Source organism: Buteo buteo, chromosome 17 (assembly GCF_964188355.1).
Source record: "Buteo buteo chromosome 17, bButBut1.hap1.1, whole genome shotgun sequence".
Taxonomy (NCBI): Eukaryota; Metazoa; Chordata; class Aves; order Accipitriformes; family Accipitridae; genus Buteo; species Buteo buteo.
In genome coordinates this window covers 28,176,278-28,196,458 of record NC_134187.1, presented here as the reverse complement: position 1 = coordinate 28,196,458, position 20,181 = coordinate 28,176,278, and the positions used below count along the sequence as shown (strand labels likewise).

Here is a 20,181-nt window from a genome sequence, read left to right as displayed (position 1 = left end):
AGCAATAAGTACAGGAGCTTAATCCAAAATGAGCAGCTTAAGGGTATCTGCTGCATCTCATAGCTTGTTTCTGTTGATGTGTTTCCAACTGCCGTGTTCTCCATCTGGGAACTTGAAAGAACCTGAGCAGAAGGGGTTTTTTTGTTTCGTTTTGTTTTGTATTGGTGGTTGTTGTTTGTTTGGGTTTTTTTCTCATTGCAATCAGAAAAAGCCAGTACTCACAACTATCATCTCCTGCAAGCACTCCTGTCGCCGCTCATTGCCAACAACGTGCGTCACCCGCACCCGCAGCGCTTTCGGGCGAGCTATCGGGAAGCCGATCGTTGGACGGGGTGTTGCAAGGCACCCTCCCGCTGAAAGGGAGACGGCCGGGCGGTAGCAAGGGGGTGCTCTCGCCTCGGGAGTGGAGACGTGGGAACCTCCTGGGTGCTGGAAATGCAGACTTTCGCAGGGAAAAACTGCACCCACGCTCGCACGGCCAGGAGCAACGAACCCCCGTTTCGCAGGTGATGCATAGCGGCAGGTAACCTCGGTAATAGCACCACTGGGGTTATGCTGATATTGAAAATAAATAAATTCTGTTACAGGCATGGCAAATGTATGGAGATTTGCTTTCCTAAGCCTGCAGATGTGAATTGGCACATGTGTGCCGGATCCTGTGGATGAGGGCCAGGCAGGGAGCCTGCCTTTGACTTCCAAAGAACTATGCAAAGTCACACCTGGGAACCGGAGCACAGGCTGCAAATGTTTTAATTAAAGCAAAGAGAAAGGATTCATGTTGAAGGCAGTCATTACCTCCCAGCTCTTCTAGGAAAGCCTGTTGCTGCAGACAACGGTAATTAAGTGGAATACTACAAAGGATTTGGAAGAGTAAAGCAAATGATGGTTTAGGCACCAAAACAAGGGAAATTCTTGCAGAATCTCTCAGTCCCACACAGTTTTCTTTGCTTGGCTTGCGTCGCTCACATGCACCGTCCTCCCGAAGTTGTCCAGAGCTGCATTTGCCCCCTCAGACGGGATGATTGCCTGCAGGGAGGATGGCAGTTTGGGAGGCAGGATTTGTTCTAGAGGGGTTGCCTGGGGGGACGAGGGCACTGCTGGGGGTGGTGGGTGGGCTGCGGATGCAGAGCAAAGGGAGGAGGAATGGGGCCAGCTGAGATGTTTGCAGGAGCTCGGCTGCCTGCGAGCACCCCTCTTGGACTGTTCTTTGCGGGTTTTTTTCAGCACAGGCTGGAAGAAAGACATTCAAAACTTTGAAGGTTAGTTAAGGTTAGGTTGTCATTAGCCGTATTAATTCCTTACACCCGTGCTGTGTAATTCAGTGTTTGCACAGGTGAGTACAGAAATCGAGGTGACTCAGAGTTTATTTTTAACCTTCACTAATTTTTGACCTCTCTGTCTGCAACATCCTCTGGAACAGCAGGGACCAGGGAGTTGGGTTTCGTCCCCAGACTTTGGTCTTTTTTACTGCGGCTTCTTTGATTTTTCTGGGTGAAGGGAGAGTTGATGCTCCCGTGTTTCGGTGCATCTGGGTTTCAGTGAGGTTTTCCTGAAGCGGTTGTGAGCGTCTCCTGTAAACCTGCCGGGCTGGCGTGTACTTGCTTGCTCCTTCCCATTTTCTGCACCAAGTTATGTAAAGCCGGGATGTTGAGCGGTCAGGGAAGAGCAAACTGTCTGACTTTGAAATGCAATAAGGTGTGAGTGTTTGTCTGAGGGGTTGTTTTTTCCCCTTTTTTCTTCTTTATTCTCCTTTTGCAATGACGGCTGACCAAAATACCTGCATCGGTTGGTGAGTTGCTGTGCTCCAGCTCACCGAAACCCATCCTCTAATCTAGATCATCCTGATAAAATCCTCCCCCAGAGCCCTGTATATGCTTCATTTTGCTACGACTTTTTAAGAAAACAAAAATTAAATACTGGGGTTTTGCCTAAGCTAGCAGAGCTGTGCAAAACCTTCTCTTCCATGGAAGAAAGGCTTTTGGATTAACCCCAATCATATGTTAAGAAATGAAGGGTAATTAATTTTTTTGTCGCTTAATGGATAAATCCCCACCCATCACCTCCTCCTCCTCCTCTTTTCTCGATTCTTCAGTTTGTTTTGGGACAACTGATTTCAAGCTTTTCATTATAATTTTATCAGAATTTTGAAACTTTTTCCCCAAAGTAAAGCAAAGGCCCCCTCTCTGCTGAAGGTTGGAATGTTTCATGCTACTGGTTCTGTTTCAGAATAAAAAGATGTAGGAGCAAATAAATTACAATCCAGTTTTATTGGACATGTTCCAAAAAGAGAGAGAAAGGAAAACACAGCATCATATCACTATCACTGAAGTATAAAAAGCTGCAATTATTTTTTTTTTAATGGTATTTTCACAAAAATAAAAAGATGTGGTGGAAGGCTAAACGGGTAAATTCCATCAGAAAGGGGAAGGTAGATTTTGGGCACTGGTGTGCCTTTGGGCTCCTGCTCCCAATTGCCTCATTTCCCATGTGCTGGGCTGAAACCTGACTGCACTTTTCAGTTTACCAAATGTCTTTCTTTTGGTAGAGAAACCCACACATAGTGGAAATGCTGAAATACCCGCAGGAACAGTGTGGACATGGCCCTTCAGGCAGTTTTTTCAGTGTAATTTTCACTGTCTCAGACTTTCACCTCAACTGCTGCTACCAAGACAGTGGGGAAAGTCAGCGAGACTTGGACTGTTGGATTATTTGGGCATTTTTTTAGACCATTCCAATAAAACCTAGCATGAGACAGGACAGCAACCCAATTTAACTGCAAATGCTGATCTTGCTTTTGAAGAACTCTCTGGCTCAGTTATTATTTAGAATTTAAAAATCCTATAATTTAGAAAACAAGCCCTTTTCCATATGCTTTGGATCAGTCACTGATAGCTCCTCTGACAAAATACACCCACAAGATCACGGTAAGGTGCTGCTTTGGGCAAACTTTCATTTAAGAAGAGAAAGGACAGGAACGGGAGAGTAGTTTGGGCTTCCTTTTCGGTAAGCTTGTTGCAAGTTGAATCGGCATCGCTGTGGGTGGTACTTTTCAGACGGAGGTATCTCAGATTGCTTTCCTAATATTATGCTCTGAACCACTGGCCAGGCTCGTGTGCCTGAATTCACATAGCTGCAATGCTCAGCACATCTGGAAGAAACATGTTTTTCGAAGCTTGGCTGTGAATGGGGAAAAGAGGGATTTTCCATTGCACTCAAGTGACTCAGAAATTACTCCTAACGGCCTCTGTGGTCCCATAATAAGGGATATTTCAGAGGGGCCCCACGCTTGCAAACCACTGCCTGGGATCTTTCAGCAACCTCCTGGGGTATTTCTACATAGCAGAAAAATAACCCACATCTCTGATAAAGATGAGTTGCTTAACTTGAAGGAGCGAGTTTGGTTCATCCCAGCAGTGAAGGCAAAGCAGGCTGAGCTGAAGCCAAGTTCCCAGCCCATCCCTGGGCTTCTGTGGGCCAGAACTGAGCTAAAAACCCAAGTTATTGCATCTTCACTGCTATTTGATCTGTCTCAGCTGATGACTGTCAGCTAGCCACAATTACAAACAAGCTGCTCAGCCTCATTAAAAGCATACAACAACAACAACAACAAAACAATTTCCCATTCAGAAATTCACTTAGGCCCATGTTTTCCTTTTAATCCTGTTTCGGGTACTTTGAGAGAGCTGGTTAACACGTGCTCCGCTGCTTTTCTTGAACTGTGATCCAAATGCTTAAGAAATACGGTGCGAAGAGCCGGGACAGAGGTGGGTGGAGGGAATGGTGGTGTGCAGGAAGGATGCAGGAGTAATGCAGGAGCAATGTGGGAGCAGTGGTTTTGGGGAGGGTCTGGTGTTGGTTTTACTCGGGCTGTGTAGCATTCTTCAGGCTTTGGCTTTTTATGCTCTTTTTGCTGGAGGAGGTTTTAGAGACGATTTTCACACCTGGGTTGGTGCCCTTTGCACTTCCAGAGCTGAAATTCCCTCCGCTGGTGCTCAGACTGCTGCTGCCACCACCTCCGTAGCCAAGGCCACTTGCAATGCCGAGACCGCTGCCTCCTCCAAATCCAGCTCCGAGACCACCACCACCACCACCCCCCAGTCCAAGTCCTCCTCCGCTTCCAAAGCTGTAGCCTCCGCTGCCGCCGCCGCCACCTCCGAGACCAAAACCGCTTCCGCCGCCTCCTCCAAGACCAAAACCACTTCCACCACCACCGCCTCCAAGACCGAAACCGCTTCCACCACCTCCTCCAAGACCAAAACCGCTTCCACCGCCTCCTCCAAGACTGAAACTGCTTCCGCCGCCTCCTCCGCTTAGGCTCAGTCCACCAAATCCTCCTCCTAACCCAGCTCCACCAGCCATGCCAGAGCTGGAGCTGATGACAGCTGCAAGAAAAAGTAACCAGAAGGTTGGACATCTGCTTGGCGGTCACCCAGTTCCAGAAAGAACCATCATCAGGACCTTGACCCACAGCACTCGAACCCAAAGTCTGTTCTCTGTGCAAGCCACTAATGCTGGTGGAGGGCTCTGAACGTCTTATACTGGGCAAAACCTCATTTTTCCCAAGGTTGCTCACAGCCTCTGCTCCCACTGGGCGCAAAGCAAGACAAACACTGTGATACTTACAGTAGCTGATGGGGTTCAGTCCCTCTCCGCTCAGCCTGTTGGAGACCAGATAAAGGGGAGGTTAGAGATCGATGAAGGAGGCAGGCAGGGGGACCAACTGCTGGACAAAGCAATAGTCGCTATTATTCCTGCAGGGATTTTGCTCCCACCTGCTCTCCTCTCCCTCCAGCAGCTTCCTGTAGGTCGCGATCTCGATGTCCAGGGCCAGCTTGACGTTCATGAGCTCCTGGTACTCGCGGAGCTGCCGGGCCATGTCAGCTTTGGCTTTCTGCAGAGCATCTTCCAGGTCGATCATCTTTGCCTTGGCATCTTTGAGGGCCAGCTCCCCACGCTCCTCGGAGTCTCCGATGGCTGTCTGCAGGGTGGCACACTGCAAGAGGAGGGATTGGGACTCCTAAATGCTGCTTTTCTTTTTTGGGTAAGAGTCACCCAAGGAAGAAAATCATTCTGGTTGGGGTGTTAATGAAAAAAGTTATGACCGAGGTCGTTCATCCATAGCTAATGTTGCTGGAGTTGAAATGCCAGCCTGGCAAGAATAATTTAATACGTGTTACAGCATGGTACCATTTCAGGAGGCAATTCAACACATTTAATGAGGCACATCGTACTCTGTGCTAACGTCCCCAGTCAGCAAAGCAGAACTGCAGTGCTAAGGGACTAGAGAACAGGGCTCCATGGGCTCCTTTTGCCATTCCTACCTGGTTCCTCATGTTCTCTATCTCTGACCGGATCCTCTGGATCAGCCGGTTGAGCTCAGAGATTTCCCCCTTTGTGTTGCGCAGGTCATCCCCATGCTTCCCAGCCGTGGCCTGAAGCTCCTCGAACTGAGGTTCAGAAGGAAGAGTAAACAGTCTGAGATGTCCAGGTGGACAAGATGGGGCTCAAACAGCCTCATATAGGGACAGCATACAGGAAAAATTCCCCAGAAATGTTGTCCATGGCATCTATAGGTCTGTTCACCTTGGTTTGGTACCAAGCCTCTGCCTCGGCCCGGCTCCTGTTAGCAATGTCTTCATACTGAGCTTTGACTTCAGCGATGATGCTGCTGAGGTCCAGGTCCCGGTTGTTGTCCATTGACAGAATGACAGCGGTGTCGGACACTTGTGCACTGAGCTGAGCCAGCTCCTGCGAGGAAGCATACAGGATCTCGGCCAGCTGCACTTACCTTTTCAAATGCCGTGAAGGATGGCGGCCACTGTCCAGGGGGTGACAACGGGGCAGAAATCAGGGGAGGGGGGTGTCTGTACCGCATCATAGAGGGCTCGGAGGAAACTGAGTTCGTCAGTCAGAGCATCCACCTTGGCCTCCAGCTCCACCTTATTCATGTAAGCAGCATCCACGTCCTGGAAAAGAGCAACCATGGGGACACCTGCAGCTCCTGGGACCTCTTCGTTAGCTCAGCCAAGAACTGGCCAAGCCTGGAGATGAGGCTGCCCCTTTCACAGCTGCGGTGGTGCTGCCTGACTGGAGCAGCTGTGCTGGGCACATCCCCCTGGAAGAGCACCAAAAGGACATCTCTTGGCCAAAAGAAGTGCTGTGTGTAACTTAGTGGATAAGGAGGGGGTGCGGGCCATTTGGCCTTGGTACCCGGGGTTCCTGGCACTACTGACCATCTTTGTTTCTACATGGTCTGTTTTTCCCAGGCAAGCATGTGTGTCTGTTGTGGGACAGGAGTGGGACAAGAATTTACTTCCATCCTCCAAGCCTCTCCATTCCTTTCTCCCAAAACCACAATCCGAATGGCAGCTTTTAAAAGATGAGGATGAAGCTCCATGAGATCTCCCATCCTTTAGGACATTCCCAGCCTGTGCAATGGTTAGGGTTAGCTCAGCATCCGTAACACCTCCTGTCTCACCCACCTTCTTCAGCACCACAAACTCATTCTCTGCTGCTGTGCGTCGGTTGATTTCCTCTTCATATCTGTAGGGATAAAGGGAAAGACGTGCTGGATCATACCTCAGTAAGTAGAAAAGTTGTACAGGTAGGACTGCAAGGTTATCTGGGCTGGGTATGGCATTTCCAAAACAATCTCCTGGAAACTGCCTAGCTCAAATTTGTGAGAATCTCATTTCTCAAAGGGTTTAAATGTCATTTTGACATAATGCAGATGGAACAAGGAGGGTAAAGCTGGTTTAGATGATTTTCCTTTGCAAGCATCATCACGAGTTGTTGTGTCCTGGCTGAATCTGCATTTTCCAATTGGAAAAATGTCAATGGACCACCTTTCTGCTGCTGTCAAGGAAGACAGGGGTTCTGCAGGGAGAGATACTTCACAGGCTAGATGTTTGACTTTCAGACAGCTAATTTTAAGTGAGATTAATCCTACTTCCTAACGCTAAGCTGAACCGTTTGCATCCTGCTTCACCCCAGGGAACCTGGATGTGCTGCCAACAGGCACTCACTTGTTCTTGAAATCCTCAACGAGGTCTTGCATGTTCTTCAGCTCCCCGTCCATGCGTCCTCTCTCACTGAGCAGGTTGGCCAGCTGCCGTTTCAAGTTGTTGATGTAAGCCTCAAAGAGTGGGTCCAGGTTGTTTTTGCCTGAGTTGTTTTTTTGACCCTGGTCCTGCAGGAGGGTCCATTTGGTCTCAAGAACCTTGTTCTGCTGCTCCAGGAAGCGAACCTGAGCATTGGGAAGCAAAAGAAGCTTAGCAGAAGATACCTGGGAGCATGCTGGTGGCCAATAATCAGTAACTGGGACTGAAGCATAGCACAAACCAGGGAAATCCCAAACCAAGAGTATTAAATCCAGTGGTGAATATCCTCCAGATTATCTAGGGCTATGTTAGCTCACCCAGTAGTTAAGCAAATCTGCCCTCAGTGGACAGTTCTCTTCAGAGTCAATTTAATTTAGCAAGCCAATGAGCAATCATTAGAAAATGTGGGTTCAGCTCTTTCATCACTTGCTTTCTTTAACATCCATTGGTTTTTCTTTCTTTGTAAGAGATATTTATCTTCCTTCATTAAAGCTAAGATCTGAGTACTACAGGTTAAAAGACAAGTACTTAATTATCTTTCCTTTTGCTCATGTATACTACATACTTACCCAAGTAAAAGCCAAGGAAGGACTTAAGTTGAGTCAATATACAGAGGACTTTAGCTTGCAGGCAATACAGCACTGAGGACTAACATGTCTGCTGTGATTCCCCACAGAGAGAGCTGGGTTAAGCAGCTAGATCTGGACCTGAAACGGGCTGACTCCATTTAAACTAATACATCTTATTTCTCAGGCACAAAACCTGGATCTAATCCTCTTATTACTAGTTTCTAGTCTAGTTTTCTGCCTTGTAACTGTTTAGAAGAATGTTCTTTTTTGATTACTTTAATGAAGACATGCAGATAGGAAATATGCAATAGGCTGTAGATCTACGAAGTCGTATTTTTGTAGCTACAAGACTGTCTTGCTCCCCCTCTATCATGATTCCACAGCACTTGATAAAGTCTCACCTTGTCAATGAAAGAAGCAAACTTGTTGTTGAGGGTCTTGATTTGCTCCTTCTCATCTTTTCGCACCTGATGGATGTTTGGATCTATCTCCAGGTTCAGCGGTGCCAGGAGGCTCTGGTTGACAGTCACTTCTTGGATTGTACCGACTCCAGCTGGGCCACCACCAAATCCCGCTGGGCTCCTGCCACCACCCAGCCCTCCACCGAATCCTCCCAGCCCCCCTACTCCACCAAAGCCAAACCCTCCGCCACCTCCCTGTCCACCACCAAAGCCAAACCCTCCACCACCTCCCTGTCCACCACTAAAGCCAAGTCCACCAGCACCTCCACCAAAGCCATATCCACCACCTCCACCACCAAGACCAAGTCCAAGACAGCCACCAGCTCCACCACCACCACCAAGTCCACAGCCACCACCACCGCTGCCTCCCAGGCCAGAGCCACCACCAGCTCCGCTCCCAAAAGCAGCTCGGAAGCTGCTTCCAACACCGAAGGATATCCTCTTGCTACCACCAAGGTTGTAGAGGCTTCTGCTGCCAAAACCGCCACCACCGCCGCCACCTCCTCCGATGAGCCTTCCAAAACCACCTCCACCTCCTCCAGATCGTGCCACAGACATCGAACTAAAGCCAGCCCTGTTGCCACTTGGAATAATGGCTGAGGCAGCGCTGTAAGATCTGCCTCCACCTCCCGCTCTCATGCTGTAAGTTTGCCGGTTCATTGCAGCAGGAGAGAACAGCCCGGCGCTGGGGAGAAGCAGCAAACTGAGAGAGTGCGGCTCTCTGATGGCAGGGAGTGCGGGATGCCCTTTTTATCCCTCTGGGGATCTGGGCTTGGTTGCATGGAAGTCCAGTGATCAATTTAGTGCCTTCATGGTTTTGACGTTCCAGGCAGCCAGCTGTCTTATTGAAACTTGTTAAACACTGATTGCACTCCAACACACCTATTGGAGCTGGTGCAAATCTGCTCAGCTAGAAGAGTTATCTAACAACCTGATTTTTGGCAGGGAGAGCTCAGCCTTAGTCCAAAGCCTCTGTACGCTTGCAGAGAGATGTATTATTTTATTTCCTAGCTGCAAAGCAAAAGAAAAGAAATTTAAAAGGGTGAAGAAAGAGAAATAGCTACCTGGATACACTTAACAGTACTTATAAGATGCAGTAGATCAGTATAGAGCTTAGAGGAGAGTCCTCTGAATTGAGTGAAAGGCAGTGAGAGTAAAACAGCTAAATCTGAAGAAAAATATTTCACGGGGCTTCTTCACCTGAAGGCAGAGTGCAGGCGTGATGTTCATGATGCCTGACATCTCTTTCAGGGCTCTAATTTATCCAGTCTGCCTGTTCACGCTTGTTAGGCAGAGACCGTCTTTTTGAGCTGACTAGCACAAAGAGGTCCTGATCCATGATTTTCCTCTGAGACACTATGTTTAAATGTCACCTCAAATTGTGGCCATTTAGTATTAGGTATTTAGTCTATGGCAGATTTCCTACGCTTCCTTTCTAGAGATATTGGCATCTCCAGAGGACAACTCCATCCCACCCAGAGGGTGCTGTTCCAATGTCTCTAGCCAACTGATGATGTGGTCGATGCATTTTCATCTTGCTCTAAAAAGCATTTCAATGAAAGAGGCAGATTTGCTGAAAAACACTTTGCCCAGCTTTGTGGAATGATACTATTTGCATGTTAACATTAAGATGTAATCGGTCTTGAGTTTCTAGCTCTTTGCATCTGTGATTTCTTTTAAAGACTTTTGAACTTTTCCATTCAAAATGTTGCCAAAAGCAAAGATTTAACCAGCATGAAAAATACTCCCTCAAATTCTCCTTATTTTACTTCCTGGAGTCCTTGGGGAAAAGAGCAAATTCAATAGGGTGTGGTGACATTTTCTGGCATCTCAGAATTTGTGGAACTGCAATGTTTAGAGTATTTTAGTCTCCGTATTTAAGAGCTCAGTTCGTTTTCAGCGTGTTGCTGTCCTGGTGGCATTGCCCGTGCTGTGCACATGACTGGAGCTTAAACGTATTTGCAGGACAGGACTCTGCATGCCCTTCAAAATACATTCATGTGCCCCAGTGCTACAAAACCATTAAGTATGAGCTAAAATCCCACTGGCATCTCTGGAAGAAAAATTAAGCAGGTGCTTCGTGTTCTACTGAATACAGAAGACCAAATATCTGATTATCCTTGGAGAAATGCTGCCAGGCAGGCTCAGACTGGGAGAGTTGGGTCACTCAAATAGAATTTCCCATTGCAGTGCGAAATTCCCGGTTGGTACAGGTCGGCTTGCTTCTCTTTGGAAAATGTTGATCTGAATCTGCCTGGGATGTCACTTGAAATTCATGAACATCTATTGCCTTGATTATTTGCATAAAATTCAAAGCCTGGGTGCGATGGGAAAATGAGATCGTCTTCATGCTTTCTTGACCCCAGTAAAGGCAGATTGTCCTGAAGCTGACAAACGGGTTCGGATCAGATATTAGAGCTGAATGAAGGTAATGGGATTAAAGGTGGGGCTGCCAACAAGAAAGAGGGAATTGTCATTTTAGGCTCCCACACTCTTCTTCCTTCAGCCCACTGTCCACAAGGTATGCGAGTGATGCAAAGGTTGGGTGAAAAATGCACCAATTCTTTACCGGGCTGGTTTACTGTGTGGAGGAGCTGAGGTTGGTGGGCTACATACTCAGAGGCAGATGTGGCTTTTTGCATCTGTCAGTTTGGATCAACTCTGTGGATCTACCAAGGGCCATGTCCAGAGCGACACCGAGCAGGATTTGGCCTCCAAACTGCCCCCAAAATCATGCTCCAAAATAGCCTGCTCTACATGAATGTCTTCAGGCAGGCAGTAGAAAACATGGATTTTGCAATACTCGGAGGTTGAGAAGGGCAGGGATGATTAAAGTTAATTCTCCCAGAAATGCAAGAGCTGCTGGGCTGCTTTGGTACCCTGGGGAGCCGGCTGGTTTTTGGTGTGCAGTTATTGTTTTGCAGGGGGGGTGATCAACATAAATTATGAGCTGTTGGGGCACTGGAAGCTTCTCGTTCAGGTGTTTCTGCTTGTTATTTACATACAAATGAGATGAAGTCCGAGCCGTATGCATTGAGACAGAAAAGGTGAAGATAACCATTTCAAAAAACATCCTCTTTAGGTGGATGGGTTTTGCCTTCTCAGCAAGGGCTGATCCATTTGGCTTTCACCACCACTCCCAGCCCAGTGTTGCTAAGGCACGTCATTTATTAAAAAATAATTAATGATCCGCTACCTGCTGATCACATCCAATAAACCATCTTGCTTTCCATCAGGAAAGCACTGCAGACTTGGGGAGCCTGAGTCCACCACACTTGGTGTGGCCTCTGTGCTGGGAGAGAAGCAGAGGGAGATGCTCGGCCATGGTGGGTTCGTCACCGCCACGTCGGCATGGACAGACCGAGCCTGGCGGGATGGTTGAACTCACCCACCCGCCATGGAGAGGTTGGGTTGGACAAGCCGTTGAGTCGGCAGTGAAGTTTAGGAAGTCGAGTGGGACGTCGGGGAATAAATTACGACACCCGCTCCTCGGTGTAGCTTTCATGGGGTAAATTAACCTGCCCACCCTCCGTGCCGCTTCCAGACTGGGTGAGGAGAGACAGATTTCTCCAAAGGGCAATTCAGAGCAAAGTTGTCTCAGGGGGTTTTGGCTGCACCCAGGCAAGCTGTGGGAGGGAAGAAGCTGGCAGGGCCGGCTGGTTTTCCCAGCACCCAGCTGTGCATCCAGCTGTGATGAGTGCCACCGTGGCAAGCCCTCCCCAGCCGTGTTCTAGAGACCTTTCAGCGGGTCCCCATCCCTGGGAAACAGGGGACCCTCGCAGAGAAAAGGGAGGGGGCAACCTGATCTCACCTAAATCCCAGTCTCCCAAAATGATGGGAGAGGGTTTTCGCCTCCCTGCAAGGGACGTTGGAGGGGGACGTCCATCCTACAGACTCAGCTCTTCATGTGAGGTCGTGTCTTTGAAGGAAGGTTGGGGCGTTTGAGGAAGAAGGGCCCTGATGCTGCGTTTTGGGAAGGTACGCTTTTCTCTTGCTTTCTTTTAAAATTAGCCTACTCTTGTGAGAGGGTTTCAGGGGTGGGGTGTGGGATTATTTTCTTTTTGTTACTACCTGAGCTGGTTCTGACTGATTTCTATAAACAAGGGCCTGGCTGCTTTTTTGTTCTGCCTCCAGAGATCCCAGACAGTGTGAGAGATCCCAAGTGAGCGGCACATCCCACGAGCAGTTAAATATCCTGGTTTACACTGCGTTTCCAGACTTCCTTGTGGCCACACTAATCTCTGGCAGGAATAAAGGTATGCAAAAGCGCATCAGGAAGGAGAGCAGACAAAGTCTCAGAAAAACTTTGTCAAAACTCCACTTCTTGCAAGCTACCAACCCCACCCATTTGGAGATTCTTGTTTGAGAAAATATCTATGCTTTTGTATTATCAGGGAGGGAAATAAAACCCGTGAAGCAAAGTGTGAATTATGCATGTAGTTTATTGAAGGTAGCTGAAAGTTTGGAGTAAGCGAAGGATAATCAACTCTGTTCACTTACACATTAAAAGCTTTAAATCCGTCTATCTAGTACACACACAGGAAAAACAACGCATGCATTTAACTACAGAAATATAAGGTGCTCATCGGTGTGTAATTAAAATCTGCTCTACCAAACCTGGTGTAGCAACTTGGACTAATTTACATAAGCATTACCAACCCTCTCACAAACAGGAAAAATTGGATTTTCTGGTGTCATTAAAGAAGTTAAATAATAGCTGCAGCTCCATCTCGGACAATTAAAATGTGGCTTCTCTTTCTGAAGTTGGGATGACCAAATTTTTCATCCCTTTGCAACAGCTGCATGAGGGAAAGAAAATCCCTGCTGAAAAGGGGTCAAGCAGAAAAGACTGATTTAAGAGCCAAGATGATGCGTGAAGACGGGTATGGACTCTCTGAAATGAAACTTTCACCCGGCTGAGACCGTGGGGGTAAGTTTCCCCCGGGAAGGACATGCAAGAGAAGGTGGGTTTTGGTCATGCAAAGAGTTCTTGGCAGAGCGACTAGCCTAATTGCGTGGGCATGGGCAGCGCATGGTTGTGTGATCCCTATAGCTGTCAGAAGGAAGGGGAATACTGTTTTATTGCAGAAATGCTGACTATTTTAAAATACGTTGTGTTGTTACCCCCCGGTCTCTACCGGGTTGTTCTGACCACGCGCACAGCTGTGCTGTACCTGTTCCCGGTGCCGCAGACCCCTGCCCCGGGAATGATGACGGCTGCCGGGCTGCACTGCTCCACGCCGGCGCACATCACGTTCCCCAGGTTGCCCACGCCGGTGGTGCACTGCACCCCCTCCGCACCCGAGATGACTTCTCGCCCCACGCAGCTGACCGCGCTCCTCGCCCCAAATCCACCCCCGACCCTGGGGAGGCAATCGACGCTCCGGGTGCTAAAGCCGGCGCCGCCGACGCCGAAGGAGGAGACCACCCCTAACCCCGCACCGGCCCCTCCTGTCTTGACGGCGCATTTCCCTCCGATTCCAGATAGGGATCGGCACTCCCCAACCGTGCCACCGCCGCTGACCACAGCTGTGGGAGAAAAAACAGGCTCAGTCACTCCCAGAGCAGCTAAAACCCAGCTTATAAGGAAACTTATAAGCTTAAAGGACTTGTAAGGAAATTAAGGGAACACTTCATTAGCTTACCTACGCTCACAGGGTTGCCGGTACATATCCTGTTGAGAAAATAAATGTCTCAAAGATGTATTTAGGGAAATATTCCTCAAATGCACAAGCAAATAGATGTGCTGCGCAGCCATTGCCTCCTTAGAAACCCTGCAGGTACTGCAGCATTTCTGTGCACCCAGGTGTGAGGTGCTGATCCAGATTGCCCACTAAAGCACTGCAGGGTTGGATCCCCAAATCCCACAGACATCTTAATATCCCATCCGCTTTTTGTACCGCAAGCGGGGGATCTGACAGCAGCCTGCTCGGTGTGCTGCAATCCCGCTGCCCTGGGAGCATGAGGAGGAAACAAGGGCAATGCTCCCCTCTGTGCTGATGGGGAGAAAAAGGGGTGATGCTCCCCTCTGCACCCATGGGGAGCTACAACCACCCAGAATTTCTTACCGCCTCTCCCTCCCCTCCCGTGGGGTTTCACCAGCTCTCATTACAAGGTGCAGCCAGGGATGCGCCTACCTGCTCTCTTCTCCTTCCAGCAGCGTTCTGTAAGTGGCAATCTCAATGTCCAGGGCCAGCTTGACGTTCAGCAGCTCCTGGTAGTCTCTCAGCAAACATGCCATCTTGTCCTTGGCTTGCTGCAGTGCAGTCTGGAGGTCGATCAGCTTCTGCCGGGCATCTTTGAGGGCACAGTCGCCCCGCTGCTCAGCATCACAGATGGCCGTTTGCAGAGCTGCGATCTGTGGACATTAACGGGCAAGAGGGTCGAGAGTGGTGATATTAAGAGGCATCTCCACAGGGTTGCTTATGTACCCCCTTGTTTCTCAGCTAGGAAATGGCAGAGAGCCTAGATTTAGGCTAGACATGTGATGGCTAAGCTGTTTGGGATGAAGGGGAGGGCACCTGTTAGCTGCGCCCTGGTAGGAAGCATACAGCAAACACCGTTTCTGTTATAGCCAGACCGACTGGCTTCTGCTTATTTGCTAAGTGAGAAATAAATCTGCTTCTTTGTGTATCAACAGCAGATGGGAAGCTACAAATATAGGCATAAGCTGGGGTGTGTGGGGGGGTTCTTTGCAGCCCAACAGGGTGGGAGCTGGTGAGGATGAAACCTTTTCCTGGAGAAGTTGAATGCCCCACTGCCCATGCAACATTCAACCCTTGGTCCTACCTGTTTCTTCACGTTATCCGACTCGCACTGCAGCTTCTGGATCATCCGGTTCAGCTCGGCTATCTCACTCTGGTTGTTCCTCAGGTCATCGCAGAACTTGCCCCTGCTGCTGTGGAGCTCCTCCAGCTATTGCGCAGAAAGAGGATGACGTTAATGCACCCGAATCATCCCTTCCAGGGAAGGTGGTGACTCTCTGGAGCCACACTGACGTCGGTGCTCCAGGGGAAGCACCCAGACATGACCTCAGCCCAGCCAAGGCAACAGTCCCAGGTAGGTCCTAAGCATTTGCCCCTTGGGAAGAGGATGGTGTTGCTGATGGGTGTGCACAGAGGAGACCTCTCTGAAGCAACACTGTGATCTGCTGTGGTCTGTTTTTAAAGAAAAGTCTCAAACCACAGTCTTAAGGTTGGGATGGGGTTTTTGGCATGACTTTCTTTAGCAAACTACAGTGCATGCACTCTGTGGAGCGGGTTTAAGTTGCGTCATGGAGGACAGAAATGGTCCTCAGAGTTTTGTCAGCCAAGGGATCTCATTGCCATCTGTGCTGGTGGTGTGAGTACTCACCCTGGTTTGGTAGAAAGCCTCCACTTCAGCCTTGCTTTTCTGGGCAATCTCCTCGTAGCAGCACTCAACACTTTTGATGATGCCCTCCATGTCCAGGTCCCGGCTGTTGTCCATTTGCACGATGACAGAGGTGTCACACAGCTGACAATCCAGCTGAGCTCTCTCCTGCAAGATCCATCACATGTCAGTCCCCTTCCCTCAACCAGCCCAAGCCAGGCATGCCAGTACCCCCAGCAAAGAGGGGCCTGATGAGAAGGTGGAGGGTTGGGGGAGGTTCTCCCATTAACACCCAGCTAGAGCATGGGGTTCTCCAGGTGGCTGACTGGTTTCCAGCAAGAGCTGGCAGCTGGGACCTGTTTTGGTGGCACAACATGGGATTGCTGCATGCAATTCCCTAAGGAAGGGTGGGGAATCCTGGTGGAGCAAGTTGCTTCACTGCAACTCAGCATTTCTGGCTGTGTCAGCAGTTTTCTGGGCTGTGAATCCCTCAGGGGTGAGTGCTTTGGGCCCCATTGCCTACAGACTGCTGGGAGGTGTATGGCTAGAAAAGGTGCAAATATAAAGTGTCCCTTGTGTGTTTTGTTAAAAACTTGCTACATTTCAGACAAAAACGTAAACTTTCATCAAAATATTTTGACTAATGTAGCTTAAAAAGTGAAGCGCTAAAAATCTTTGGGTTTTGAAGAGTAAGATGTCTCAGTGGTTCCCACGGATGGTTTGGATTAGAATTTGAGGGGTTTTTTCATGCAAAAGATTCCTCCCTTTGCAGCCAGCAATACAGGAGATAACCAAGGACTCCCTTTGCCTTCCTGAAGTGTGTGCAATAGCGTTGTTATCAAATACATATAAAGAGATATAGATTTTGGGGATGCAGTTTCAGAATTTTCAGAAAAGACACCTTTCCCTGCATTTAGTTTTGGTGTAAGAGCTCAGGGTGGCAGCAGATGATGCATCGTCCCAGGGGCAGCAGAGCAGGAGCCAGGAGCTCTTACCTCGGCGTAGATGCACTTCAGGAACTCCAACTGCTGCCGCAGGAGACCCACTCTCACCTCCAGCTCCTCCTTGGTCAGGTAAAGACAGTCCACATCCTGGAGAGACACCACATATTTGGTGAAAAGAGGTGAAGAAACAAGGACTGTGGCAAAGCCCGTGTTTTCTATTCGATTTGCAGGAAACCTCACTATCTCCAGCCCTTAAGGCTATCTGGATTTGCATTGTACATGCTTACAACCTGATAGGGGTTCTCCAAATTCATTGACTTGCCTCTATTTTGGGGCTACCTGATGAGAACTCAGGTAGTGTCGTGGTGCCAGGACTCCCCACTTCTCTCCCCGGCCCCATGCCCGGGTTTTGCCCACGCGTCTGCCACTCTCAGCTGGTCTTGCTGACGTTGTCCCTAGCGTGACTCACCTTCTTGAGGACCACAAACTCATTCTCCGCAGCCGTGCGCTTGTTGATCTCATCTTCATATCTGCAGGAGGAAAGGAGAGGGGTGGGATGCTGAGCCCCGGGGGTCTCATCCCCACCACCCGAGTGTCCAGTGCAGAAAATGGGAAGCGTGATTAAAACCAGAGCCTCTCCCTATTCACTTTGTACCTCCTTTTTGATTTTTGCTTTGTTGCTGTTTCTTTCCTCCCCAATGGGCTTTGTTCAGCAGTTTTAAATAGTCCACGCCAGCAGTATCGGTGGCTGGAGTGAGATGGCAGTAAATCAGGCCAAACCACTAGAAATGCAAAACCCTGTAACTCAGCTGAAGGCTGGGATTGCTTCTCCTAGCCCTGCTGCTTTGTGTGATGTCTTTCTGAAGCATCCAGGACTCTGCGCTGAGTGTTTATGGGGAGACGGTGGCCAAAATGCCCCAAGGGAGGTCAGGAGCTTGAGCAACCTTTGACACTCACAGGTGCAATAGGAAGAAAAGCCAGTGCATAATGACCAAGTAATTGGGACCTAGAACTTTCACAATATGATTCTATGATTCTGAGTCTGACCTCCTTGGTGGTGGCTCAGAGAGGAAAAAAACCGTCTGAGATGCTTGACTGTATAATCTTTGGAGAAAGGATTACTCTTTTATCCTGTGCTGTGTACCACCAGCCACAAAGTGTCCTGGTTGTGGTTTAGCAGAGCACATGGGGAGCTATTAAGGAATATCTGCAGCTTAGATTAAAAAGCCAATTCCCACATTCCCTCTGGGAAGAGAGAACAAACCCCAACGGAGACGATGTGGATAAAGCGTGGGCTGGAGACAAAAAGGCTGAGGGTTTTGTGGGAACAGATGGCACCGGGGACATGAGATGTGGGGGAGCCACAGGCACAGATGATGTGGGAGATTTGATATGGCAAACCACCACAGTGTGCAGGAGCATTAGGGAGAGGGAAAGTGGTTCCCTGTCCCTCTCCCTAAGGAAACACTGTGGTGGAAGAGCTCTCCCAGTCTATCACCAGCACCTGAGGTGCAGCAGTGGGACTCCAGTACAGGAAACCAGCCCAGTACTGGTGTGCCCTGCTCTGCTCCCCTCCCTGTATCCCAGTTTTTGGACCTATCTGGTGCAAGTGCGTTGGCTTCACACTCAGAAACACCGCTCAGGCCAGCAAATACTGCCGTCTGCAGCTTCTCTCTGCATAGTACTTACTTGCACTTGTACTCTTGAACCAGGTCCCTGAGGCACCGCTCCTCATTTTCCAGCCTCTCTCGCTCCCCCAGCACGCACTCCAGCTGCTTCCTCAGGTTGCAGATGAAGTTCTCGAAAACGGGCTCCAGGTTTCTCCGGGAAGCTGGGAGGACATACTGCTGCAGCAGCTCCCACTTGGTGGTCAGCACCTTGTTCTGCTGCTCCAGCAGCCGGACCTGGGGAAGCAAGAGATGTGAGAGTCATACAATCCCCTCTTGTCCCAGGCAAAGGCGCTTTGGGCTTCTCCACTTCCAAAAGGAAAAAAGTCAAAATAAAATCAGAAATGCAAATGGTTAAGCGCTGATGTCTCAGCAGCCTGAGTGAGACCAGCATCTTCTCTGAGCTAAACCTGGTCCCACCCAGGACTCATCTCACAGGCTGAACAACGTTGGTGTGTTTGCTCTGTGTTGGGGCCAATCATCTCTTTGACCAAAGCTCCATTCAGCCAAACACCACCTCTTCCCCTGCGACAACTGGCTGATGGAGGATCCACTGCCTCCCCTGACGGGCTGAGGACAATAATGAGTCTTCCGGAGCACTAAAAGCTCCATCCAGGATCTCATTTGAATGTATCTGATTTAAACTCTAACCACGGATATTTATCATGCCTTTCACTTCTAGATTAAAGAGCTCTCTAGTACTTGAGAACCTTTATGCATCATGAATAAGTCATTTTTCAAATGGGAGGAAGCGGAGTTGCTCCTTTTACGTGGGTTTGGTTTTTCCAGCTGCACAACAACTCACAAGGAAAATCAAGATCAGACAGAGCAAAGGTTTCTCTGCCATTTGAAAAATCATTTCCTATAACACATCTCTAAACAGTAATGAAAACCCTTAGGCTTATCTAAGAAGACAATGATAAATTACATCTGTTTAGGAAATCACCAAATCGTTTCATTCACAGCGTGGAGGGACAGAGAAGTTAAAATCGTTCATCTCATTTTAGCTAGACATCTATCTTTCTACATCTCCTTGATGAAGCACACAAACTATTTTAAAAATGCCAGAGTCCTTTGGAGTTTATAGAGATGCGATAGCAATGTCAGATTATACATTCGTAATGAAACTTCCTATTTTGCCTTTTTACATTTCCGTGTCTCCATCCCTTCTCTCACAGGTTTCGATTTACTGTATCCCCGGAGCCACTCCTGATTTAACTATTTAGCAGACTGGTGACCATCGAAAGGTGAAATACCGGTGCAGTTGCCTTGGTGCAAGGCTGAAATCCAAACCGTCTCCAGGTCAGGACCACCACGGTCTATCAGAAACATTTACGATATCAGGGTGCCGGGAGAAATAGCTACCGACATTGCCTCTCTGGAGACAATCCGTCCATCAGAACCTAGAGAGATGAGGCGAGCAGCCTGCGCGGAGGGAATCGGGGTCTCACCTTGTCAATGAAGCAGGCGAACTGGTTGTTGAGGTTCTTGATTTGCTCTTTCTCATGGGTCCGCACTTGGCACTCCTCGGGGTCGACCCCCACGCAGAGGGGCTTGAGGAGCTCCGGGTGGATGCTGACGCCCCGGATCCCTTCGGATCTACCTCCGCCAAGGCTGATGCCCATGCCGCCGCCGTAGCCTCCGATAGCCACGCCGTCCCCCAGACCTCTGTAGCTGCCCAGGCCCCCGTAGCTTCCGCAGTTACCAAACCCTACGACCGTGCCCACGCCAAAGCGGCCTCCGCCGTAAGCCACGCCGCAACGTCCCACGCCGCCGGCGCCGCCGTAGACCCCGCTGCGGCAGCTCCCGCCGAAGGAAATCCTTTGCCCTCTCCCCAGGTCGCAGACGCTCCGGCTGCTGAAGCCACCAATTCCACATCTCCGTCCCACCGGCTGGCAGACGGAGGCCGAGCTGCTGTTGCCCCTGCCGAGGCCGCAGACGGCGGACGCGGAGGAAAAGCCCCGTCTTCCCAGGAGAGAGCTGGAGGTGTAGCACTGTCGACTCATGGTGGCTGGGGGAGACGGGAGGTGAAGCGGTAACGGCAAAGCAGAAGAGCAAGAGAGGAGCAGGGAGTAAAAGGAGAGCTCCTT

At 49.4% G+C, this 20,181-nt stretch overlaps 2 protein-coding genes across 2 annotated transcripts; both read right to left on the bottom strand.

The window, feature by feature from the left end:
- Nucleotides 1–2,990: 2,990 nt before the first annotated feature.
- LOC142040950 (keratin, type II cytoskeletal 75-like) lies at nucleotides 2,991–8,790 on the bottom strand. The gene is made up of 13 exons (XM_075049394.1): nucleotides 8,517–8,790; nucleotides 8,301–8,417; nucleotides 8,071–8,243; nucleotides 7,026–7,246; nucleotides 6,483–6,543; nucleotides 5,871–5,966; nucleotides 5,584–5,748; nucleotides 5,322–5,447; nucleotides 4,773–4,993; nucleotides 4,624–4,658; nucleotides 4,326–4,382; nucleotides 3,999–4,178; nucleotides 2,991–3,941 (listed from the first exon to the last, which is right to left on the bottom strand). Exons 1-13 carry the CDS (start codon nucleotides 8,788–8,790, stop codon nucleotides 3,859–3,861), a joined length of 1,809 nt encoding a protein of 602 aa, XP_074905495.1. The 3' UTR covers nucleotides 2,991–3,858.
- A 3,762-nt stretch (nucleotides 8,791–12,552) lies between these two features.
- Nucleotides 12,553–20,181, bottom strand: LOC142040949 (keratin, type II cytoskeletal 4-like). Its single transcript, XM_075049393.1, has 9 exons — nucleotides 19,543–20,181; nucleotides 18,114–18,328; nucleotides 16,894–16,954; nucleotides 16,476–16,571; nucleotides 15,484–15,648; nucleotides 14,920–15,045; nucleotides 14,268–14,488; nucleotides 13,776–13,804; nucleotides 12,553–13,659 (listed from the first exon to the last, which is right to left on the bottom strand). The coding sequence occupies exons 1-9, from the start codon at nucleotides 20,095–20,097 to the stop codon at nucleotides 13,265–13,267; spliced, it is 1,863 nt and encodes a 620-aa protein (XP_074905494.1). The 5' UTR covers nucleotides 20,098–20,181; the 3' UTR covers nucleotides 12,553–13,264.